Source organism: Phascolarctos cinereus, unplaced genomic scaffold (genome assembly GCF_003287225.1).
Source record: "Phascolarctos cinereus isolate Bilbo 61053 unplaced genomic scaffold, phaCin_HiC Scaffold_2;HRSCAF=192, whole genome shotgun sequence".
Classification (NCBI taxonomy): Eukaryota; Metazoa; Chordata; class Mammalia; order Diprotodontia; family Phascolarctidae; genus Phascolarctos; species Phascolarctos cinereus.
The window spans coordinates 220,452,053-220,477,681 of record NW_027555625.1 but is presented as its reverse complement, the minus strand read 5'-3'; the positions used below and the strand labels follow the sequence as shown (position 1 = coordinate 220,477,681).

The 25,629-nt window shown below is 42.8% G+C and overlaps 1 protein-coding gene across 3 annotated transcripts; it reads left to right on the top strand.

Annotated features, from left to right (window-relative positions):
- The first annotated feature begins 11,417 nt into the window (after positions 1-11,417).
- Positions 11,418-25,481, top strand: NRBP1 (nuclear receptor binding protein 1). 3 transcript variants are annotated; one of them, XM_020983810.2, is made up of 18 exons: positions 11,418-11,573; positions 15,602-15,831; positions 16,154-16,276; positions 16,495-16,596; positions 17,085-17,174; positions 17,358-17,398; positions 17,729-17,823; positions 19,442-19,525; positions 19,704-19,762; positions 19,908-20,006; positions 21,452-21,584; positions 21,877-21,982; positions 22,522-22,572; positions 22,671-22,806; positions 24,253-24,306; positions 24,395-24,458; positions 24,775-24,830; positions 24,916-25,481. In XM_020983810.2, the coding sequence occupies exons 2-18, from the start codon at positions 15,622-15,624 to the stop codon at positions 25,018-25,020; spliced, it is 1,608 nt and encodes a 535-aa protein (XP_020839469.1). In that variant the 5' UTR covers positions 11,418-11,573; positions 15,602-15,621; the 3' UTR covers positions 25,021-25,481. The 3 variants fall into 3 exon arrangements, with proteins under 3 accessions (XP_020839469.1, XP_020839468.1, XP_020839470.1); XM_020983809.2 differs by having other exon boundaries at positions 11,418-11,577; XM_020983811.2 differs by lacking the exon at positions 11,418-11,573 and adding an exon at positions 12,038-12,056.
- The last annotated feature ends 148 nt before the right edge of the window (positions 25,482-25,629 follow it).

Here is a 25,629-nt window from a genome sequence, read left to right as displayed (position 1 = left end):
TGGAGAAGCATGCCAGGATGAGAGCTGTTTTGGACCCTAGCTTGTGTGCTGAGAAAGGAAGTTTGGAAAAAAGCATCAGCAATGTGGCTCTGACTCCAGGAGTGAGGTACCGCACAGTGAGAGGCCTAAAGTTTTCCAACTTGTGGCCCCATGAAAGTGAGTATTGCCCCAGTGTTTGCTTTTGTATTTTAAGTAAACGAGATTTATCTAGTGGCTTCAACCTTGTGAGTTTTGAAAGGTCAGAAGAACAAGCCATCTGGGCATCTGGGAAACAGGGAGTTTGGGGAGTCTAGGAATTGAGTCCATGCCAAGTTTTCCAACCAGCTTAACATTGACTCATCCCCGCAGTAACTGAGGATGAGCCCTTTATCTAGCAGTGATAAATTTGGATGTGAATTTAGTGGGACTGTGCTAAGTCTGAGCTCACTCTCCCCCGAGACTGAGATGGTATAGAGGGGAGTATACCCCAAGGTATCAGAGAAGGAATGTTAGTACTTTAGTTGTTGCTACATCTTCAGAGTAAACATCTTTCCTTTGTAAAAGCTAATTGATGTTAATTGGTTCAGGGGTTTGGGGTTCTAGTCATCCTCTTGGTCAATAGTTGGGGAACAAAACTGATGGGAGCCTGAGCCAATTGTATTAGAGAAGAGACATTGCAAACCCTTCAGGATACCCCTAGAACCCTGAGGGGGAGATGTAGCCATCCTGATTCTGGTATGGTGAGCCCAGAGTATATATCAAGAAAAGAAAGTATGCTTCTATGAAGATTTCACAAAAAGAATCATCCTTTGTCAAAGCATGTGTTCTGATTCTTAATTCAGAAAATACAATCAGTGCAACTAGGCTGAGGAATCAATTCTGGTTGTCTGAACTGCCTCCTCTTTTTGCTAAATAGTCTCCAGTTCTTTTAATCTTTCTTGTTTTCATTACATTATGTTTGTTTTTCTAAGATGGATAACTTTTCTTAGCTCTGCAAAGGTCTGAAGGACACCTTAGCATAGGTATATTTTTCTGATGAGTAGTCCATTTAGGCAACCATATGATAAAATTGGAAGGTCATTTATTGAGTACATAATCAATTCAACAAACATATTAGAGGGTATTATGTCTGGAGCACTGTGTTAGGCGCTAGAAGAAATTAAAAATTTTAAATTCCATCACCTGATAGACATTCTATTTTCTCTGCCTGGAGTATTCTCCCTCCATACCACTTTGAACCACTGGCTTCCCTTGAGATTCAGCTAATGTAATGTCTGAGTGTTGTTGCAAGAATTTTCAGAGTCCTTGCCAGCCACTTCATGAATAAGTTAGCATAGGTTACATATTGACAGGTACACTGTAGTTTATTTATCCACCCAAAAGTGTGACACACACCCTCAGTAGGTGATAGACATGTGTGTCTCACAACTCCACACATGGCCTATGTAGAGAGTATCTCCTCCTGATCTACCATGACCCAGAGAGTTTGGGTCACATCAGGTAGGTCCCATAGGAAGACTTAGAAAAAAGTTCTGCGTAAGATAAGGTAGGACACATAGGAAAAAGTACATTTTTAGGGGGGAAAGTATGCTTAAATTGTTACAAATGCCTTTAGCATAGCTATTTATACTTTACCAAAGAAAACAGTATCTTCTTCATCAGTCAGTTCATTAGCATTTTAAGCTCCTACTATGAGCCTTATTAGATAGGATAAAGACAAAGGAACTATTCAAAGTCCTATGAGTTTTCTTTTGTAACTGTAAAGTGATTGAGCGAAGGGAAGTACAGAAGTTGTTCAGTCATTTTTCAGTTGTACCTGACTTTTTTTTTTTTGGCTAGGCAATGGGGTTAAGTGACTTGCCCAGGGTCACACAGCTAGTAAGTGTTATGTGTCTGAGTTTAGATTTGAACTCAGGTCCTCCTGAATCCAGGGCCGGTGCTCTCTCCACTATGCCACCTAGCTGCCCCTATACCTGACTCTTCATGACCCCTTTTGGAGTTTTCTTGGCAAAGGTACTGGAGTGGTTTGCCATGTCCTTCTCTAGCTCATTTTACAGATGAAGAAACTGAGGCAAACAGGGTAAACTGAGGCCAGATTTGAGTCAATCAGGGCAAGCCTAGGTACACCCCCCAGGTATCCTGGTTCTGATAAGATTTCAATACAGGGATTGCTGTAAGATAACCCCACACTCCAGAGAGAATGAGAGAAAAAACAGAAATAAAAGGAGACCCCACCGGGAAGGAATTGACAAAAGGCAAGAAAACAGTGCTCAGAGAGGAGGCCTGGGCAGTTTCTGTGAGACATAGTTGGGAGCAGGGTCAAGGTAAGTAGAGGGGGAGGGGGTGGGCAGGGCTTTGGAGAAGCCTAGGTAATGCCATCAGACCTAGAGCCTTAGTATTCAGAATGAGGCTCTCAACTGAAAGCACTCAGAACCAAAGTTGTTTTGTGTTGTAATGAAGCTACAACCAAAAGCAGGGCTAGTACTAGTCTTGTTCATTCATTCAACAAACATTAAGCTTTGCTAATATTTGTAAAGCCTTAGCATAGTGCCTGGAACACAGCAGATGCTTAATAAATTCCTCTCCCCTCTAAGCACCTCGTAGGGCCAAGCATTATACTAGGTGCTAGAGAGACAAAGAAAAATGACACAGACTTCTAGAATTGTTACAGTAGAAATTTCCTAAGGATTTTGTCCTGAGATCCACATGGCTCACTATATCTAGGTGGTGATTGATTTTAGGCCCTGAAATGCCCAGAGACCTCCAAGGTTAGTAGAAGCAAAGGTGACCAAGGTATCCCCCTCGTGGTGGGAGAATTTTCATTTTCATATCATGATTCTCCTTGCCCTCTCTGACTCTCCCTACCCCTTCTGTCAGGATATGAGGACCATACAATGCTGGATTACATTGTATCCAAAGACCCTAGACTCACTCATTACCAGCACAGAGTCAGCATGGACTACTGACCGTTAGGAAAAAGATTAGGAGAGGCAGAGACAGTACATGCTCTGCACATTTGCAGATAGTAGGACTAAGAAAAATTCACAGGAACTTAGGTTTGGTAACATTCTAGCATCAAGGAAAACTCTTGCTTGTCCTGACAGTTGATTAAATCCAAGGAGTGGGGTTATCTTAATAAGGGGAAAGGAACTTTGAATTCACCACTCTTACAGACGGCTAATCTTACCCACTTTGTATTGAATCTTTTAGTATCAATTTGAATGGAGATATTTTCTGATGTCCCTTATTCTGATGGGTATATCCTGTTCAGGGTTTGCATCACTATATCCACATGCAGAATTGGGGGCTGATTCCAAAGGCTGGTGAAGTGAACAGACTCTCCTTCCTATTCCCAAACATTTAGTAGGTAATGGTCTCTAAATGAAAAGTTATGGGGACATCTTACCCCTGTACTATTGAAAGGTGAAAGCAGGGCAGCTAGGTGACGCAGTGGATAGAGCTCTGGCCTTGGAGTCAGGAGGATCAGAGTTTAAATCTGGACTCAGATGCTTGACACTTACTAGCTGTGTGACCCTGGGCAAGTCACTTAACCCCATTGTCTAGCCAAAAAGCAAAAAAAAAAAAAAGTGAAAGCAAGATAGAATGAGTGCATATTCTGATGAGATTTTTTGGGAAGAATATGAATTATTGCTTATTTTGTGAAGAAGCTTCTCTTCTGGCTTTGATCCTTGTCAAGGAAGTCTTTTTTTGTTTGTTTTTGTTTGTTTGTTTTTTATTAGTTTATCAACAATTACTTCCATAAGCTTTTGAGTTTTAAATTTTTCTCACCCTCCCACCTCCCTCCCCAAGACAGTGCACAATCTAATATAGGCTATACATATATATTCCTATTAAATATATTTTCACATTAGTGATGTTGTAAGTAAGAATTAGAACCAATAGAAGGAACCACCAGAAAGAGGAAACAAAACAAAACAGAAGAAAAAAAATAGCAAATAGTATGCTTCAATCTCCATTCAAACTCCATAGTTCTTTCTTTGGATGTGGATAGCATTTTCCATCATGAGACCTTTGGATGTTTGTTTGTTTTTGAGTATTTTCTTTTTCCCCAGTTACATGTGAAAACAATTTTAGCATTCATTTCTAAAACTCTGAGTTCCAAATTCTCTCCTTTCCTGCCTCCCCACCCCACTCACCATGAAAAGGCAAGCAATTCAATATAGGTTGTACATGTGTAGTCATGCAAAACACTTCCATAATAATCATGTTGTGAAAGACTAACTGTATTTCCCTCCATCCTATTCCCTGTTTATTCTATTCTCTCTCTCCTTTCACCCTGTCCCTCCTCAAAAGTGTTTTGCTTTTGACTACTCCCTCCCCTCATCTGTCCCCCCTTCTATCACCTCCCCCTTCTCTTATCCCCTTCCCCCCTACTTTCTCTTAGGGTAAGATAGGTTTCTATACCCAATTGAGTGTGTATGTTATTCCCTCTTTGAGCCAATTCTGATGAGATTCCTCCTCACCTCTCCCCTCTTCCCCTCCACTGTAAAAGCTTTTTCTTCCCTCTTTTATATGAGATAATTTAACCCATTCTATCTCTCCCTTTCTCTTTATCCCAGTACATTCTTCTCTCTCACCCCTTAATTTTATTTTTCAGATATCATCCCTTCATATTCCACTCACATGTGTGCCCTCTGTCTATATATACTCCTTCTAACTATCCTAATAATAAGAAAGGTTTTATGAGTTACAAATATCATCTTTCCATGTAGTAAACAGTTTAACTTTAATAAGTCCCTTATGATTTCTCTTTCCTGTTTACTTTGTCATGCTTCTCTTGAATCTTGTATTTGAAAGTTAAATTTTCTATTTAGCTCTGGTCTTTTCTCAAGAATGCTTGAATTTTTCTATCTCATTGAATGTCCATTTTCCCCCCCTCATGGATTATACTCAGTTTTGCTGGGTAGGTGATTCTTGATTGTAATCCTAGCTCCTTTGGCCTCTGGAATATCATATTCTAAGCCCTTTAATCCTTGAATGCAGAAACTGCTAAATCTTGTGTTATCCTGATTGCAGGCCAACCATACTTGAATTGTTTCTTTCTGGCTGCTTGCAATATTTCCTCTTTGACCTGGGAACTCTGGAATTTGGCTATAATATTCCTGGAATTTTTCATTTTGGGATCTTATTCAGGAGGTGATCAGTGAATTCTTTCCATTTCTATTTTAGTCTCCTGTTCTAGAATATCAGGGCAGTTTTTCTTGATAATTTCTTGAAAGATGATGTCTAGGCTCTTTTTTTTTTTTATCATGGCTTTCAGGTAGTCCAATAATTTTAAAATTATCTCTCCTGGATCTATTTTCCAGGTAGTTGTTTTTCCAATGAGATATTTCACATTGTCTTCTATTTTTTCATTCTTTTGATGTTGTTTTATGATTTCTTGAGTTCTCATAGAGTCATTAGCTTCCATTTGCTCCATTCTAATTTTTAAGGAATTATTTTCTTTACTGAGCTTTTGGACCTCCTTTTCCATTTGGTCAGTTCTGCTTTTTAAGGCATTCTTCTCCTCATTGGCTTTTTGGACCTCTTTTATCATTTGGCATAGTCTGTTTTTTAAAGTGTTATTTTCTTCAGTATTTTTTTGTGTCTCCTTTAACAAGTTGTTGACTCGTTTTTCCCATGATTTTCTTACATTACTCATTTCTCTTCCCAATTTTTCCTCTACTTCTCTTATTTGATTTTCAAAATCCTTTTTGAGGTCTTCCATGGCATAAGACCAATTCGTATTTTTCTTGGAGACTTTGGATGTAGGAGCTTTGACTTTGTTGTCTTCTTCTGAGTGTGTTTTGATCTTCCTTGTCACCAAAGTAAGTTTCTATAGTCAGAGGGGTTTTTTCCCATTGTTTGCTCATTTCCCCAGCCAATTACTTGACTTTTTAACGCTTTGTTAAGGTAGGGGTCTGCTTCCAGTGTGGAGAATGTACTATTCCAAACTTCAGGGGTTTTGTGCAGCTGTTTTCAGAGATACTTCTAGGGACCTGTAAGTTTTCAGTTCTTCCAAGGTGGTACGATCTAAGGAGAGGTGTCTGGTCTGTGAGTGACCACAAGCACTCTTTTCTGCCCTTGGACTATGAGGAGGAATCTCCCCTTCACTGTGGCTGCAAGCTCTGTTATGATAGTGCCCCCTCCTTGCTCCAGGACTGCCACCCAGGACTGCAACCCAGATCCAAGTATGGGCAAAACAACAGAGTCCTCTGCTTCAGTGCTAGCAAAGAGACCCCTGTAATCTCCTTCTGACCAGTTGTTCCCTTACTATCTGTGGGCTGAAAGCTCTGGAAGCAGCTGCTGCTGTTCCTTATTCAATCACTCCCAAGGCTTGCTGGAGCCAGGGCTGTGCTGGTGTAGGCTGGACTGGGCTCCTTTCTCACCCAGGTCTGACAGACCTTTCCTGCTGACCTTCTAAATTATCTTTGGTATCTGTGAGCTGAGAATTCTGGAAACTGACACTGCTGCCAGTGACTCAGTCCCCTGAGGCCTGCTCTGGCTTTGCTGGAGCCCAGTCTGTGCTGGACTGTGCTCCCCTCTCAGCCTAGTGCAACAAACCTTTCCTGTCTACCTTCCAGGTTGTCTTGGGCTGGAAATTTGTTTCACTCTGTCTTTTTGTGGGTTCTGCTGCTCTAAACTTTGCTTAGAGTCATTTTTTAAAGGTATTTGGAGGGGTTTGGGGGAGAGCTCAGGTGAGTCCCTGCCTTTTTCTGGAGTCTTTAATCTTCAAATGTTCTTGAATATTGAAAAGAGTTAATTGGTCAGGTGGCCTATGCCTGAGCTAGTGTACAGTTTCTTCCTGAGTGCTAATTGGTCAGAGCACAGAAGCCTAGCTCTTGGACAATTTTTTCCATATTCATGCTTAGTTTTTTAAATTAATTTTAACAAGCATTTATTATCCCTCCCTCCAACTACTGCCTCTGAATTGATAGCAAATATATATATATATATGTAGTCTAGCTTAACAAATTCCCAAATTGACCATGTCCAAAAATGTATATGGGGCAGCTTGGTGGTGCAATGGATAAAAGTACTGGGCCTGAAGTCTTTGGAAGACTCATCTCAGTTCAAATTTGGTCTCAGATACTTACTAGCTATGTGACCCTGGGCAAGTCACTTAACCCTGTTTGCCTCAGTTCCTCATGTGTAAAATGAGCTGGAGAAGGAAATAGCAAACCACTCCAGTATCTTTGCCAAGAAAACCCCAAATGGGGTCAAGTGTAGTGGGACACAACTGAAACAACAAAACACCACCAATAAATAAATGTATTTGTCCTATTTTCTGTATTTTAAGTCCATTACCTCTCTGGCAGGAATTAGATGGTATGCTTCATCTTTAGTACTCTGGGATCTCAGTTAGTCATTGTTTTGATCAGAGTTCTAAGTTTTTCAAAGTTGTTTGTTTTTGTGGTGTTATCATTATTGCATAAATGGTTCCAGTTCTGTTCACTTCACTCTGTATAAGTTCATAGAGATTTTTCCAGGCTCTTCTGAAACTGTTAATTTCATCATTTCTTAGGGTTCAATAACATGTCATTACATTCATATATTATAATTTGTTTAGCCATTCTCCAATAGGCCCAGGAGGACATTAGCATAGCAAGAAGAACAAAGTTGAACTTGAAATCAGAAGACTTGGGTTTAGGAACTTATTTTTGTGATTGCAGGCAGGTGACAACCTTTGGAGACCTCAGTTTCTTCATTTACATAATGGGGATAATACTTTCATTGTCTAGTACCACAGGGTTGTGATGAAAGCACTTTTAAAGTCATAAAGCTCTACATACACATGAGCTATTATTATATGGATTTTGTACTGTATATTTTGTGGGGAGGGATGGAAATTGATGACATTTGGGCAGACTAAGGACAATTTAACAAACATTTACTGAGGACATAGTATTTCAAGGCCATATTGTGTGGGGGGGGGCACTCTCATGGTCCTCTGATCAAATTGGTGAGTTTCTTAAGCAACCTGATGAAATTGTAAGGAGTACAGCCATTGTTTGCTTTTCTGTGCTGAAAGGAGAAATATTCCTGCCTAGGAACTATTGACTCCTGACACGTTTCTGTTTCAGTTCAGAAACATCCCTGCATTAATACAGGTGCATTGAGCAAATAAGCCAAAGGAAGAAAATTGACCTTTTTGGGTCAAGCCTTTGGGATCAGATCAAGTTTGTGTGACACCAGGGTCTTTGGCTGTGGTTCCTGAACCACAAAGTTACACAAAGACAAAAATCAAACAGTCCTTGCCCTCAAGGATTTTCCAATCTACTTAGTAGGGCACCTGAATTTCTCTTAATTACTTCTTTTTAAAAATTGATAGAATGTTTTTATATCACCTTAATTTCTGAGTGTCTCCCCACACCCAATGAGCCATCCCCTATATCAAAGCCTGTTTTTAAAAAGAAGAAAAGGCAGTTCAGCAAAAACTTTTCATATACAAATGGAATCCAACAGTATATTAAATTTTTTATTACCCATAGTCTCTCACTATGGTGGCAAAGAAGAAGGGTGGTACATTTTCTCAATTCCAAATAAAGCTAGTTCATTATAATTACAGAATGTTCAATTTCATTTTTTGGTTCTTTTTTATTTCCATTGTTGTTGTCATTGTGTATGTATTTTCCTAGTTCTTCTAACTTCAGTGTAAGTCAGTTCATTCATCTTTTCATGCTGCTGAATTTTTCATTTTTTTATAGCACAGCAACATTCCATTACATTCCTGTACCACAAATTGTTTAGTCATTCCCAGGTGAAGGCCATCTACTTTGTTTCTAGTTCTTTGCTATCACAAGAAGTGCTGCCACGGATATTTTGGTATATGTGGTACCTTGGCTTCAATTACTTCTTGTATTATTTTCTCATGATGAATTATTAATTTTATATCCTTGTTTGAAATTTGTGATGTGAAAATAACACAGGAATTAAAACATTCTGTTGTGTGTAGGATTAGGATTATGGGCTCATGCATGGGTGTCATTAATAAGTTCCATCTATCTAGAAGATTGAAGGATTATAGATTTAGAGTTGTCAAACTATTAGATCCAACCTGCTCATTTTGCAAATGGAGAAGAAACTAAGGTCCAGGAATTCAAAATGATTTGCTTAGGTTCCCATAGCTTAGGTTTCCCTCATTTCAACTCTATTCACTCTCTACTCACTGTGCCACTTAACACTACTCTTGCTAAGTAGATGCTAAATTCACTCATTTCTATACTATAGAAGGCATGTATATACTGTCAACATGAAAATATAACTAATTTAGAATGTATTCAGTCTCTGGGAATCATTATTTTACATTTCTGTACTCCTCCCCCAACCCTCCCCTTCATTTCTGTGTCTCCTTGTCCCACTCTAGTTATAACTCTTGCCCTTACTGACCTCTAAACTAGTGACTCAATTAGGGATTGTTTCCTCCCCTCTTCTGCAGCTTAGAACTATCACGGTGTTTTGGAATGCACTTCCTTGCTCCCTAGGTGGGGGTCAGAGCATGTCACCCATCCCTACTCAATAAACTCCAGTGGTTTCCTCCAGGATCAAATATACAATCCTTTGCTTGGCTTTTAAAGCCCTTCATAACCTAGTCCCTTTCCTTCTAGTCTTCTTACACTTTATTCCCCTCTACATGCTTCACAAAGCTAGTGACACTGGCCTCCTTGCTATTCCTCACACAAGATACTCCATCTTTAAACTCAGTGAAATTTTTTTTTTGGTGAGGCAATTGAGGTTAAGTGACTTGCCCAGGGTCACACAGTGTCAAGAGTCTGAGGTCAAATTTGAACACAAGTCCTCTTGACTCCAAGGCCAGAGCTCTATCTGCCACCCAGCTGCCCCTGAACTCAGTGAATTTTCATTGGCTATTCCCCATGCCCGAATGCTCTCCCTCTTCACTTCTGCCTCCTGGCTCCCTTCAGGTATTAGCTGCAGTCCTACCTTTTTCAAGAAGGCTTTCCTGGTACCTTCCTTCACATACACGTAAATCCTTAATAAATAACAATAAATGCTTAATAAATGCTTGTTGACTTGATTTAGACATCCTGTTTCAATGGTGGGGTTTGGTGACTGAAAGTCTTCTGACTCTTGATAAAAGATGTGGTGGAGTATTAGTTTTTCAAAATTAATATTGCTGGGGCAGCTAGGTGGCTCAGTGGATAGAGCACTGGCCCTGGAGTCAGGAGGACCTGAATTCAAATCCAAACATAACACTTGCTAGCTGTGTGACTCCGGACAAGTCACTTAACCCCAATTGTCTCATGCAAAAAAAAAAAATAGTGCTGTTAACAATTAGTTCCCAGCCTTTACTAATCGTGCCTAGTTTCCTCAGATGCAACAGTTTGTGCAGAGCTGATCATACCATTCCTCTCGTTACATTTTCTTTCCTCTTTCGAGACAGTGTAAGTTTCTGTTAGACACATTTTCTCCATTCACATTTTTCTCCAAAGTGTTTACTCCTGTAACCTGTGCTTTACTCACCTACACAGTCTGTGTACACTAACTGGTCCTGTCCTGGGTTTGTGTACCCGGGTAAATGCTGTAAACTTCCTGTGCCTTAGGTTTTGGGTTGGTTTTTTGTTTGTTTGTTTGTTTGTTTTGGGGGAGGGGCTCTTTTATTTGCACTTCTTTACATATGTTGTCTATTACAGGCTGGTTTGTAGGCATATCTCTAGTCCTGCTGTTTACCAATGTTTATCTTGCATTTATTAATCAAGACACATTAAGCGCTTACAAAGTGCCAAGCTCTGTGCTAAATGATATAGATACAACGACGAAAATGAAACAGTTCGTGCCTTTAAGAAATTTACTGTAATATCCTCTAATCCTTGACAGACCGCAGACCCCCTCAACGGCTTCCCTGTCAGAGGAGTTTAAGGCAACCTTGGAGGTCATCTGGTTCAATTTACCTTATTTTAACAAGTGAGGAAACTGAGGAAAGCGAGAAAAGGAAAGGCTAAAAGCCGAAGGTCACCCGTAAAGCAAGAAGCAGGGGCGGGATTCGAATTTAAATCCTCTTACTCCAAATCCTCTTCCTCTACACCGCGCGGTCCTATTGGTTGCGTCCAATTTCTTTTGTCTGCCTACCTCTTGCCACATCGCCCCCCGAAGGAAGTAAACAGTCTTCCTGCGGTGGAATCCGACACCAGCTGACACTCGGCGAGGGGCGGAGAGAGGGAGGAGCAGGCAAGGCAGGGCGGGGGGGGAGGGGCAGGCCGCCGGTCCAGACGGACCAGACCAAAAGGCTAACTTCTTTGACTGGAGCGCGGAGGGGAGAGGAGGAGGGGAAACCTCTCTGACGTGAAAAGGAGGGGAGGTGGGACGAAACTGCCTACGCCTCACACTGACTGGCTAGGAGGGGCACCTCCCCTCCCACTGTCGTCCACTTAGACCAATAGAATTGCAGCGTCGGCTCAGCGCCGCTAGCCAATTGGTTCGGATGAAGAGGGCGGGGCCCAGAGTTCGGTTGAGCTGTGGAGAGCTACTGTGAGAGAGCTGCGCCTAGTCTAGCTGAGCCCAACTGAGCAGAGCCTCCGGAACCGGAGCCAGAACCGGAGCCGGACCTGCAGCGGAGGCTGAGGGGACCGAAGCCCGTACGTGAGTGAGCCTGAGGAGGGGCGAGAAGGGCGTGAGGGGGAGTGCGGTGGGGGAGCTGGAGAGGAGGTGGAGGGGCCAGGCTAGCTGTCCGGCCCCAGTGTGTGGCCCCCGGGCTTTTGGGCCTTCTCCCTGGCTCCGACGTAGCGGAGCGGCCCGTCCCCAGGCCCGGGAGGGGCAGCTCGTCTTGTAGGGAGGGCCAGCGGCTGCAACGGTTGGTCCGCGGCTGTAACTGGCCTACGGGGCTTCGGGGACTGAGGCCTCGAACCATTGGTTGACCGTGGGCGTGGCCTCCTGCCCGCTGACAGCCCCGCGTGACGTGGGACGGACGCCCCGGGCCGCCCAGCCCCGCAGTCTCGCCGTCCCGCGGCCGTTGAAGTGGCAGCGGGCCAGTCCCGAGACCCGCCGGTTCGTCCCCTCACTTCGGGGCCACCAGTTCCGCATGTGTTGGGGGCCAGCTTTGCCGTGCGCACCCCGGTGAGGTCAGCTCCGGACGAGGGGCTCTTGGTGGCAAGGGGCCTCCGGGCTTTTGTTGGAGAGGAGAACTCGGACCTGCCCTAGCTTTGCTCTCTTGGCGCCCAGCCGGCAACACTCACCTAAACAGTGGCTGTCCAACGCCATAGAGTTGTGCTAAGATTTTTCGGTAGCAATCTCTCCATTAATAAGCATTTATTAAGCGCCTACGTTGTGTCAGAAGCTTGGGGATTTACGATGCAGGCACTCTGGTAGAATTTTGCAGCGGTTCTTTTCCACTCCTGATCTCCACCGCCACTCCCCCTCCACCCTGTTTTGGTGAGGATGTGGGTAGAGGGCAGTATTGAGGTAGAAGTCTATTCTTCCTTCCTTGGCCCGGCTGGGCTTCTTTGTGGGGGCCATCTGCAGTCGTCCTGATCTATATAGCTTGCCACTGGACCCAGATGGCCCCGGAGGAGATAATGAGGCTGGTGACTTTGCACAGCCCCTCCCTAACTTAAGTCCAGTTCACTTGCAAGTCGTGGCATCACCTTCCTATCGTGGCCCTCTTAGAGAAGGAAGGACAAACAACAACAACCTGGCAGGGGTTCTTTGTATAGTAGGTCAAGGCCATGACCTGGGTCCCCTTTCCGGTACAGGTATTCTTAAGTGACTCCCTGGAGGAGGATCTCAGATCCTCATCCCAGCTGTTCATGCTCTCCCCCTCTTACCTCCCTCCCCACTTTTCTTTGCACTTAATTTTTATATATTTTCTGTGTGTATTTATAGTTTCCCAAAGAGATTATAAACTCATTAAGGAAAGACTCAGTTCCTTTTTGTCTTTGTTATCACTATAACAGATGTTTTAATAAATGCTTGTTGAATGGATTGATATTGATACTAGAATCTTGGATACCACATCTAGAAAGAAAAAATCTATAAGAGCATGGTTATCATTACTGAGGCATTGGCTATGACTTTTCATTCTGTCTTGCTTTACTGTGTTAAGCCGGAGGAATCTACTTATATCCTCATTGTCTCTGTGGGTTTCTGGCATGTGAATTCTGTAGGCAAAGAGTCCTTTTGATACCTACCTGAAAATCATACTTTTCTACCATTACTCCTCAAGCAGTAACTTAACTGTTTTGCTTTTCTAGAAGTAACTGGCCCTTGAAAACTTCATAGTAACCAATCATGTTTATTGCTAAGAATGATTTTAGAGCTCATTTCTAGAAAAAGATTCAGGCTTAACAGAGTAGAGTAGGTCTAACTAAGCCAAGGATTTGAGAAGTAAATTTATCAAATTTTGCTAATTAATAACCCCACTGGAAGGTGAAGATAAGTTGTTTCCTATATCCTGAGAGATAAGATCACTTATAAGAATGACTCATAAGGCTTTCCTTATCTTAATCTTTTCAAAGGTGAAAGTGGGAGAACGTGTTCATTTTTAAAGTTTCATTTCAGAGAAAGAGGAAAGAGAATGATCCTTCATGCCCAAACCCCTGAAGAAATCAGTCACTTGGGGTAAACTAGACAGAAAAATTATACAGTCCCTAATAATCCTGACAATGCTCAGCTTCTGAAAATTCTTCCTTATTTCACCTTAAAGGAATGATAGACAAAGAACTAAATAATGGTATTAGGAAGAGTATCTTTGTTTTACTGCCATTTTTGTTAGTTTGTGATATTAAAAAGAAAGGATATCAGATTGGGATTGAATATATATTCATAGTGGTCTGCTTTCTAAAAAGATGTGGAATAGATTCAGTCTAGGCTTTTAAAAATTCATAACCATTATAAGCAGTAGCATATTTGCTTTGTGGATAGCACTTTCAGTCTGTACAAGTTCTGTGTCATCACTCTGGGTCTACGTTCTTTTCAATGTTTAATTTCAAGGGTATGGAATCTATTTAATAGTGACTATTTTCTCTGGAAAAGTTGAAGTTTAGAAGTTAGGAATCTTTTTACTGAATAAGTCACTTTCCTGTAATTTAAAGTTAGGTATCATTCATATTTTTTTTAGGCTATTGGGGTTAAGTGACTTGCCCGGGGTCACACAGCTAGTAAGTGTTTAAGTGTTTGGTCTGAGGCTGGATTTTGAACTCAGGTCCTCCTGACTTCAGGGCCAGCGCTGTATCTATCCACTGCACCACCTAGCAGCCCCTAGTCATTCATTTAACAATTATTTTTATTAAAACACTTAACTGTGTGCTACTTTTAGCACTGGGGATTACAAAGACAAAAACAAAACAATCCTATCCCTCAAGGAACTTACATTCTATTTGGGGGAAACAATATGTAGACAGAAAAGTAAATTATACTATCCTACTGCTGGTGCACATAGGAACTAGGCCACTATGAATTTTGAAGCATCGTATGAATTTCAAAGAGAAACCTCCATATCTCATTCAGGGATTCAGAGGATATTGATAGTTGGAATTTGTTGAAGCATTTAGAATGGAGACTTATGAACATCCCCATGTACCAAAAAACTGGAGACCATATGCTTTGGGGTGGAACACTAATGAATAGTCAAATCTTTACAAGGTATTTTGAATAGACAGGAAATAGATTTAGCTCTACACCTAGATCCTGAGGTCCCTGAGTAGGCTGTTCCTGGCCAGATGTACTGCCTGAGGTTGACATCTCATTGGATATGTGAATGATGTGATGTTTTTGAGCAACACCCATGTATGCCACACTGACATCACAGGACAAGGTGAGGTCATCAGGGATGAGATCATTGAACTACCAGTCACCTGGCTTTATGGATGAGTTTCTTCATGAACTGGCTGTACTAGTCCTTTGAGTGGGAGACATATTTAATGAGAGGACCAGCCCTAGTTCTAGAATACTAATATTATTCCTATCTAGAGAGTTGGAATAGGGTGTCCCAGGTCTGTCCTTACTTAGGGCAGGGTGAGTGGAGTTTGAATGGGAGCATTATATTGCTGGATCTCTCTATACACAATGGATATCACCTAGGGTGCACCTCCAGCCTCACTCATGAGACTACACTCTAATTGCCCATGAGACAGTAGGGCTTGTTGCCTGGAACCATCATCCCACCTAGGCTAAGTAGAGTGTGAGTGACTGTAACTAGTAAGGTTGATCAGTCCTGTCTTTCCCATGAAATCTCATTAGTGAGCACAAATAAGTAGAGGTGAGGGTGGTAAAGAAAGTTCCAGAAGATTTTATTGCTCTTGAGAAGAACTCAAACCCTACCATTCTGTCACTTGATTTGGTTTGAGGAGTCACTGATTGAGTGTGGAAGATAAAGCTGCTATAATCCTTTGTGTATTGCTCTCTGGATCCCCATCCAAATTCAGCTGCAGTGACAGCTCCTAGCTTTTCTTTTCTAGTGTTATAAGAACACTTAAATGGCTTAGAAAAAAAGGAGCTTGAATACATTATGGAGTAGGATTGGTTTTAACTTTGGAATTAGAGTTGGGAAAATTAGGGAGGACTATGTGGAAGTATCTGCTTTTTTCCTTGATTTATGGGGGAATTGGGATTTGTGGAATAAGGTGTCTGTGGATCTATTCTTAGAGTTCCCACTTCACAATCTTTGCAGACCTAAGTGTTCATTCCAGCATGTCAGAGGGGGAGACCCAAACAGCACCCAGCAGTGGTTCAGATCCAAAGGCAGAATCCTCATCTTCAGCCCCAGGGTTGACTTCTGTGTCACCTCCAGTGACCTCCACAGCTTCAGCTGTTTCTCCAGAGGAAGAGGAAGAGAGTGAAGATGAGTCTGAGATCCTGGAAGAGTCACCTTGTGGGCGTTGGCAGAAGAGGAGAGAAGAGGTGAACTCATAAGGGTGTTTTGGAGAATGGTGAAGGGAGGATAATAGCAAAAAAGCTGGGTAAAGGAGTCTCATAGGACTTGACTAAATAGGTAGGATAGATAGTTAGCTTACCATAAGTGGAAGGAGATGGATGTGTAGGTTGAATGTGATATACATCTTTCCCCCTGTGTGGATGAACACTAATAAACAAATGATAGCTCGAATATGTATAAGTGCTGTGAGGTTGCAAAACTTTTTACTGCTTTCCCAACTGGAGAAGGTATGTTTAGGTTGGTGTGAAGCTATTTTAACTTCTTCTCATTTGGAGTTGTCATCACCAGGTGAACCAGCGGAATGTTCCAGGCATTGATAGTGCTTACCTAGCAATGGATACAGAGGAGGGTGTGGAAGTTGTATGGAATGAAGTGCAATTCTCTGAGCGAAAGAACTACAAACTTCAGGAGGTGCGTGATAGTGAACAGAATTGAGAAGAAAGAGGGCTTGAAGGAAAGTGTCTTAGCATCTGTGGAATTGGTGTTGGGGAGCTGGCTGTGGGGAGAGGGGATAGCTTTGGAATTAGGACAATCTGAGGAAGAGGGTGTGAAAAGTGAAGAAAAGAGGTAGAGTGTAATAATCTATAAGATGGTTTCCTGAATTACACTGTACTGTCCCCTGCCTGCAGGAAAAAGTTCGTGCTGTATTTGATAATTTGATTCAGCTGGAACATCTCAACATTGTTAAATTCCACAAGTATTGGGCTGACGTTAAGGAGAACAAGGCCAGGGTAAGAAATCTGTTCCTGAATTCTCCTAACCCTAGTAGTGCAAGAAGATGAGCAGTTCCTGTCTCTTTTTCTACCTCTACAGATGAGAACAAGATAGCTTGGAAACAGAACTGGGATCAGTAGGTGTGAAGGTGGGGAGGGATTGAAAGTGAGGAGCAGTTCTGTGGAGTGGGAAGCAGGGCCATGACCTCCTTACCTATTATTTGTATAAAGATGAGGGCTTTTCCAAGGCCAATAGTTGTCACTTTTGCTCCCTATCCTCCCTCCCACCCCCAACACAAAAAAAGACTTACTTCTCTGCAATCTTTAATTGCTCTTCCAAACCAAAGGAGCAAAAACTCAACAAATGATTTAACAAAGATAAGTGATTTTATTTTATTTTTTACCTGGATTGCCTTCCCGTAACTGATTTGTAGACCACAAAATAGTGAGGAATTCTTCCTCTCATAAGTTTTCACTGTGCTTTTTTTAAAAAAATTACCCCTCAGGTGATTTTTATCACAGAATACATGTCATCTGGGAGTCTGAAGCAGTTTCTGAAGAAGACAAAGAAGAACCATAAGACCATGAATGAAAAGGTGTGGGCAGAAAGTAGGCAGAGAGCTGGGATGGGTTTGAAGTTTGGAGAATGTTATATTGACCCTGGTGTTGGTGGGGGGTGAGACATTAAGTATGGAGGGGAGAGAGAAAGGTCCCTGGTTTGAGTTATTAGGGATAAATTATTGGGTTACTTCTTATACCTGGTCTGTCCTGTCTTCTAGGCTTGGAAGCGGTGGTGTACACAGATTCTCTCTGCTCTTAGGTAAGTTGTTCCTTGTTAGTTTCAACTTGTAGATTGCAAGGCATTGTTCTTTGCCTTTTCCCACTTCCCATTAGCTATGTAATCCTATGTCTGGATGATAGTGGGTCATCCTTAACAAATTATTTTTAGTTCTCCAGGCATAACACCATCTCCTACCTCTTTTATAGTACTTTTCCAATTACCTAAAGCATTTGGCATGGTGAAAAACCCAGAGTGTGGGGGCACCTTGTATAATAACCAGCAGGGCTTTTCATGCTAGGTCCTTTATTCCCTGGGTTGCCCTTTCCCTAGTTTTCTAGTAGCCCCTCTAACAGCCCAGTGCCCCCACAGCTACCTGCACTCCTGTGACCCCCCAATCATCCATGGGAACCTGACCTGTGACACCATCTTCATCCAGCACAATGGACTCATCAAGATTGGCTCTGGTGAGGGGGAGGCTGAGGTTCAGGTCAGGGGAGTGGCAGGGGAACATGGGAATTATGGGCTAAGGTGAAAAATAGGAAGAGAGCAAAGAAAACTCTTGAAATGGGGGAAAAAGGTACAAATTAAGCTGGAAGGTAGATCATGGGTAGGATAAGCAGAGAGAGAGTCCATTTAAGGGAGAATCATAATGTAATTTTGAGCTAGAGCTTTTTTTGGCGGAATTAGAGCCTCAGCTTGGGTGGGTGGAATTTAACAGACAGTTTGGGAAAGACTAGGTAATGAGGGTGGTATCTGTTTAGAATGGGGAGGGGCTGGTATATACCTAGACAGTGGGGCCTTGCAAGCCCTGCCAGAAGAGGTTCCAGACTGTGCCTGCTGTGAGTGCTGTCCACGTGCTATGTATTTGTGTGCAGTGTATTGCATTTCTGTGTGCCGTGTTGGTGTGCTGTTTGTGTGTCCATTCGTCTGGGGCTTGGCCGCTCCATCGCTCATGACTTCTCTCTGTTTTCCTCCCTCCCGCTTACGGGCTGCTCTGTTCCCAACAGTCTTTCATAGGATTTTTGCTAATGGTGAGAGCTCTCTCTGCCCCACCTGGGGTCTGTCTGTGCTCCCCTTGCTCCCTTTGGGGCTGGTGACCCAAAGCATGCAGTGATGGAGCAAGCACCTATTCCCTACTACCCTTATGCCTGCTTAGTTACTTCGCCCGCATTAGTCATGTATTTGCTTACCCTATTCATAACTTGCTTATTCCCTGTGGACTTTGTGTGGCTGGCCACCTACCCCTTACATTCCTCAGACCCCCTCATCAGGTTGGTCCCTTCTAAACCATGCTGTGCTCCCCAGCTTCTCTGTGACTTGTGGCCATTGTCTTCTGACCTGAGTGACTCCAAAAATGGGCCCAGCCCTGGTTCCTCACTCAGTCCTGTGGCAGGCAGGATCTTGGGAAATTGGGGGAAGGGTGAAGGGCAGAGGGATACTTTTGGGGGCCGGAGTATAAGAAATAGGCTAGGTTAAAGGTGGGATCATTATTCAAGGTTGTCAGCTCGCTTCTGGACTTCAGTTTCTTTGGAGTGTCAGCTGAGGGGGAGTAAGAAGAAAGCTATACACTTTGTCATGCATTGGCATTTCCTGCCTTTTTTTTTTCAGCAAAACTCTCAAGGTCCCCACATTGACACAAAGGGAGCAAAATGGGCTTCCTACTCTCCCATGTTGGCAGCTTAAGCTAGAAACTACAGAACAGTGGAGTGGGTGGGAGGAAGAAATCAAGGCACAATCAACACCAGACTTAGAGAACATTGAGATTTGGGGGTGGGGTGGACATAGGCAAGTTAGCCTATTATTTTAGGGAGGTGGGAGGGCCCTTGGTAGAAGGCTTTTCCTTAGAAGACCTGACCACTGACCAACCCAAGGTCTCATATGGCTGTGATGCCTTTGTGTCTATATTGTCAGTGGGGACAGGACCAGTAGGACTGAGAGAAGGGGATATACCTGTGTGATAGTTCAGGGTAGGTAGGTAAGTGGACTGGGAGTGGGACTCAAAAGTGAACGCTGGGATTTGTCTGGGTTGGAGCTGTGCATTCTTGATGACCACCAAATTGAAGATGCATTTCCCACTCCCAGTGGCTCCTGACACCATTAACAATCATGTGAAGACTTGTCGGGAAGAACAGAAGAATCTACACTTCTTTGCCCCCGAGTACGGAGGTGAGGGATCTTATTCCCTTGTACTTCCAGCCCCTAACTTCCTATCCCAGAAGCCCTTTTCCATTTGACTTATTGGCATACAAGAAGTAAGATTTCTAGTCCTAGTCCACATAGAGAACAAATTCGGGTTTCCTTTATCCTTCTATTTTATCCATGCTGAGCTTTGTCTCTTTCTCAGAAGTCACTAATGTGACAACAGCAGTGGACATCTACTCCTTCGGCATGTGTGCATTGGAGGTGAGGATTCCATAAGGGATAAGATGAGGGAAAATGGGAGGAGAAAATGGATGAGGGTCAGGCAGTCTCCTGAGGCCTGTGGGTAATATTGTAACATGTAGGTCTTTAGGCAGCATCTTTTTTCTGTTTTGTTACACTACCCCAGATGGCAGTGCTGGAGATTCAGGGAAATGGAGAGTCGTCTTATGTGCCACAGGAGGCCATCAGTAGTGCCATCCAGCTCCTGGAGGACCCACTTCAGAGGGTGAGCAACTTCAAGATCATTACTCTTAATCCGTTTTCTGCCCCAGTCATGGGCATAGCTTTATAGCTAGAAGAGGCCATTTCATGTGACTCTCTCATTTTACATATAAGGAAACTGAGAACACTGGTAAATTGACTTGCCTAAATTCACATAGGTAGTAGGCATCAGAGACAGGATTTAAACCAGGTTCTCTGACTCCAGAGACATTGTGTTCTTTGATAATAACTACTAATAGCAGTCTTTTCACATAAGCACATTTATGAAGTGCTTTAACTTGTATCTCATTTGATCCTCAAAACTAAGAGGTAGATACTGTTCTTATCCCCATTTTACATATGGGGAAGCTGAGGCTGAGACAGATTAGGTGACTTTCCCAGGGTCTTCCACCTAGGTAAATGTCTGAGGTTAGACTAGAACTCAAGTTTTTCTTACTCCAAGTCTATCACTCTAGCCACTGTACCACCTACTGTCAGCTTCCTATTTCCAGAATTCCTTCCCATAATTCTGCTATTTAGTGTACCTACCCACTTGGATAGATCTCACACTGTCTTAGAGTTTAATAGGAAGGGTGTGCTTTGGTAGATGGAGAGGAATAATGGCAGAGATGAGGTGTGGAGGTGGACTAGAAAGGAGCAGACATAGAGGAAGGCCAACCATGAGGAATTCAGTAGGTGAATGGTATATAGAAACCAGAGATGAGGAATATAAGGATAGACTGATGTGATATGATGTGATATGATTGATAGATTAGAATGTGGATCAGATAGAGAACCAGGGATAATTTCAGTGTTGAATAGTGGCATTGGAATGAGGATGTTCAGTTCAGCCAACACAGGCAAGGCAGTGCCTGCCAGAGATTTAAAAAGAAGTTTGCCTTTTAGAGGAAGTCTATATAAGGAATAGCATGGGATTTGATTAATGGAATTTTAGGACAAAAAATATTGATGTTAATTCAAGGTCTCAAGATTGGAAAATAGGATTGGTGTCTGACCAATATAGAGAAGTTGGGTAGGGAAACTACTGAAGAAGACAGGCTTTTGTCTCATAATCTATTTCTTTTTCTAACCTTTACCAACGTCAGTTTCAGTTAGATAGATGGATCAACTATAAATAGACCTTTGAACTTGGTGCTAAAAAGATGATTGGAGATCTTAAAGAAGATAAGTTTTCTATAAAAGGTGAAAACCAGCTAAGTGTAGATCAAGAAGGGATCTAGGAGAGGAACATGAAATAGCAAGAACATTTCTAAGAATTTGAAAGGTGAGATTCATAGAATTTGGGAGTCAACTAAGAAGAATGAGTTTATTGAGGGATGGTGGAGGAATGAGCTTTTGAGACTTGACTGCAAAGGGATATAAGAAATGGAACTTGTTGAGAAATCTTGGGGCTGGAAACCAGAAAAGAAGGGAGCGTGAACAGACAGCCTAACTCCCTCCGTTCTTCAGGAGTTCATTCAGAAATGCCTGCAACCTGAGCCTGCTCGTCGACCTACAGCCAGAGAACTACTTTTCCACCCTGCACTGTTTGAGGTGCCCTCACTCAAACTGCTTGCTGCGCACTGCATTGTGGGACATCAACGTAAGTTTTGCTTCGTTTCCTTTTACTTTAGTGCCTCTATAGCTGTGCCACTATGACATCATCATGACTTTCTCTTCTTCCCCCAAGGGATTGTTTTGTTCCACACAACTCCTCATCTCTACCCATAGCATTATGGGGTCCCAGTATGTGACAATTTAATACCACCTTCTTGCTCTCCCCCCAAGTTTGTTATCCTTATGACTCTTTTGGGGAAGAAAAGCCTTTTTTGATGTCTTTGCTTCTTATACCTCCTATAACTTTCCACTCTGACTTACCTGTCCATGTCCTTCAGACCTCATACCAGAAAATGCTCTGGAGGAGATCACCAAGAACATGGACACCAATGCTGTCCTGGCAGAAATCCCTCCAGGACCTGGGAGGGAACTTTATCGAACCCTGTGAGTAACTAAGGTGTTGAAAGTAGTTTAGCACCAAGATGTAAGATGCTGTGTAGTGCTGTGGTTACAAAGATCAGTACAACAATTTCAGACAATGGAATTTCCAGTCTAATGAAACAAGAGAGGAGAGACATATACAAAAAGATTTAACTGAAATGAGAGAATAGAAAGGACTAGGTCCATGTAAAGGCACAATGAAAGATTTGAAGAGAGAGAAATCATTTTCACCTCTGGGTGGGTATGAGAGAGAAAACTTCACGGAGGAAGGTAGCAGCTGGCTTGGGCCTTGATAGAAGGGGCCTCAGAGGCACAGAAGATTGCAAGGAAGGAATTCATTCCAGGTGTGGGGGATAGTGGGAGTGCATGGTAAATAGGCATTCTATTTTGCCTACAAGCTGTCTGAATGTCTCTAAATTGTCTAGTTGGGTTTAGGTGTGGAGGCTAAAAAAGGGATTTTCTAAGTATCATGAAATGTTTCACAAAAATAGTTGTATTTGAGTGAATAACTTTGCCTTTCCCTTTTTTCCTTTTTTCTCAAGGTATTCTCAGTCACCAGCTCTGGAACTGGATAAGTTCCTTGAAGATGTAAGGTGAGTGGGGAAAAGACAGTATCTCTGGGGAAGCAGGGCCATGGGGAGCCAGTCAGACCTTCTGGAATCCTTGTTTAATATACTTAATCTCACTCTAGAAATGGGATCTATCCTCTAACGGCCTTTGGGCTACCTCGGCCCCAGCAGCCCCAACAAGAGGAGGTGACTTCACCTGTAGTGCCCCCATCTGTGAAGACTCCAACACCTGAGCCAGCTGAAGTAGAGACTCGAAAAGTGAGGAACAGCCAAGAGTACATGTGTGGTATAGTCCAGGGCTTCTTAAACTTTTTTCCACTCGAGACCCCTTTAGCAATTCTTAAACTGTAGGTCTTTTTTACATAAATATATATATATATGTATATATATATATATATATATATATATATATATATATAAAATTTATTTATTTTGAATTATTAACAATCACTTCCATAAGCTCTTGAGTTTAAAATTTTTCTCCCCCTCCCTCTTTACCTCCCGCCCCAAGACAGCTATATATATGATATAGGCTATACGTATATATTCCTGTTAAACATATTTTCACATTAGTGATGTTGTACGTAAGAATTAGAACCAATAGGAGGAAACAAAACACAACAGAAGAAAAAAATAGCAAATAGTATGCTTCAATCTGCATTCAAACTCCATAGTTCTTTCTTTGGATGTGGATAGAATTTTCCATCATGAGGCCTTTGGAGATGTCTTAGATCCTTGTATTGCTGAGAAGGGTTAAGTCTATCAACATTAGTTATCTCACAACGTGGCTGTTACTGTGTACAGTGTTCTCCTGGTTCTGTTCATTTCACTCAGCATCAGACTATACAAGTCTTTCCAGGTTTTTCTGAAGTCAGCCTGTTCATCATTTCTTATAATAAAATAGTATTCCATTTCATAGTATTCCAGTTCATATACCACAGCTGGTTCAGCCATTCCTCAATTGATGGGCATCCTCTCAATTTCCAATTCTTTGCCACCACAAAAAGAGCTGCTATAAATATTTTTGTACATGTGGGTCCATTTGTGTGATCTCTCTTGGATATAGCCCAAGGAGTGCTTATTGCTGGGTCAAAGGGTATGCACATTTTTATAGCCCTTTGGGCATATAAACTGTAGGTCTTGACCCCATATGGGGTTGAGATGGTCCAGCCATTGGATTTAGAGTTACAAGTTCTAGGTTTTAAATCTGGCTTTGCCACTTATTGTGACTTTGGGCATGTCACTTCATCTCTATGAAACCTCAGTTTCCTCATCTCACAGAATGGTTTTTATAAGACTCAAATGACATTTAGGTAAAGTATTATATGAATGTCAGCTCTTCTATCTGGAAGGTAAAGGTGATTTGTGAAATAGAAATATCTTTGTATTTTATAAGAAATTAGAGAATCTCAATTGACATGTTAGAATTACAGATTTTCCGTTGTAAGGTACTTCACAGCTCATGTAGTCTAACTCCAAAGCCCATTTTGGATGGCTCTATAATCATTAGGAAGTTGGCAAGCTGTAACACCCCTTCTTCCTAGGTCTGCCCTTTTGAGGTTTTGACATTTTTATGTATGACAGCCCTTCACATACTAAAAGACAGATGGCCTATCTCCCCTGGAGTAAGTCATATGTCCCGGGTAAGGTCCCAGAGAGAGGCTTTCAGAGATAAAGAGGCTGTCTTAACACTTCTCCCTTCAGGTGGTGCTGATGCAGTGCAACATTGAATCAGTAGAGGAAGGAGTCAAACACCATGTGAGTCCCAGGGGACAGAGCTGCTGGGGACTAGGGTAGGATGAGGGGCATTGGGCTTCTTCCCTTTCCTGACTTTGCTGTATTTCAGCTGACACTCCTGCTCAAACTTGAGGACAAATTGAATCGGCATTTGAGTTGTGATTTGCTGCCGAGTGAGTATGGCTTCCTTTTCCATCCATACCTATCTTCTCCCAGACTCAGGAAATGGAGCTGTCATCTTTGCCTTTTGAGAGATTCAATCCTGGGTGGGAAAGGTGGCAAGGTTCATTCTGGGTAAATGGGAAATACTACAAAGGCATCTTTAGCCTCTTATTGGGATTATGGGAGGAAGGATAACTTTCTCCCCAGCCAGTTTAACCAGTCTTATGCTTGAGAAATTTTAGGGTTGCATGTTCTTTGGCCCTCATAGACATGTTTTCAGTTCACCTCCATAATAATGTCTTAACATTTTTTCTCTGCCACTAATAGATGAAAACATCCCAGAATTGGCTGCAGAGCTAGTGCAGTTGGGCTTCATCAGTGAGGTGAGGTTTTCTTGCCTTTTTCCTGGAGTCATTTTGACCTATCACCCCCTTACTTCAGACCTCACCTTGGCTTCTCCCTCTTCAGGCTGACCAGAGTCGACTGACCTCTCTGCTGGAGGAGACTCTAAACAAGTTCAATTTTGCCAGGAACAGCACCCTCAACTCAGCTGCTGTCACCGTCTCTTCCTAGTGCTTACTCTTATGCCCTGGGCTGTGACTGTCATCAGACCTGCTGCAGCCCCTTCTTGCCCCCCCTCCCCTCTGGGAGTCAGTATTACCCAGTGGAGCTCCCTCTCCCCTTATTATTTAAGAGGGAGGTGGAAGGCTCTGGTTTTGAGCATCATCACTCCCCTTCCCTTTTTCTTCCTCTTCCCCTGCACTTTGTTTACTTGTTTTGCACAGAACTGAGCCGGGGGTACTCAGCTGCTCTTGCGCCTTGAGGGGGGCATTAGAGTGGCTGATTTGCCTTCAGGCATTTCGCCAGCTTCCCTGAGCCTGCCCAGCCTGTGCTGGAAAGACGTTGGGGCAGAGGAAGCTGATTACACAATCCCGCTAGGGAGGACTGGTTTGGAGAGGTGGGAGGGTGCTGCAGTGTGGCCCCTTGGGGCTGTGTGACTCAGTTGCTGCTGTAATAAAGTCTACTTTTGCTAATGTCTGCGCCTCTTTCTTCGCGCCTTCTCCTAGAGGGGGCGCTGTAGGCCCTCAGAGAGCAAGGGGCGTGGCTGGGGCGCGGGTAGAGAGAGGGGCGGGACCAGAGAGCAGGGGGCGTGTCGGGCGCAGGTAGAGGGGCGGGACTAGA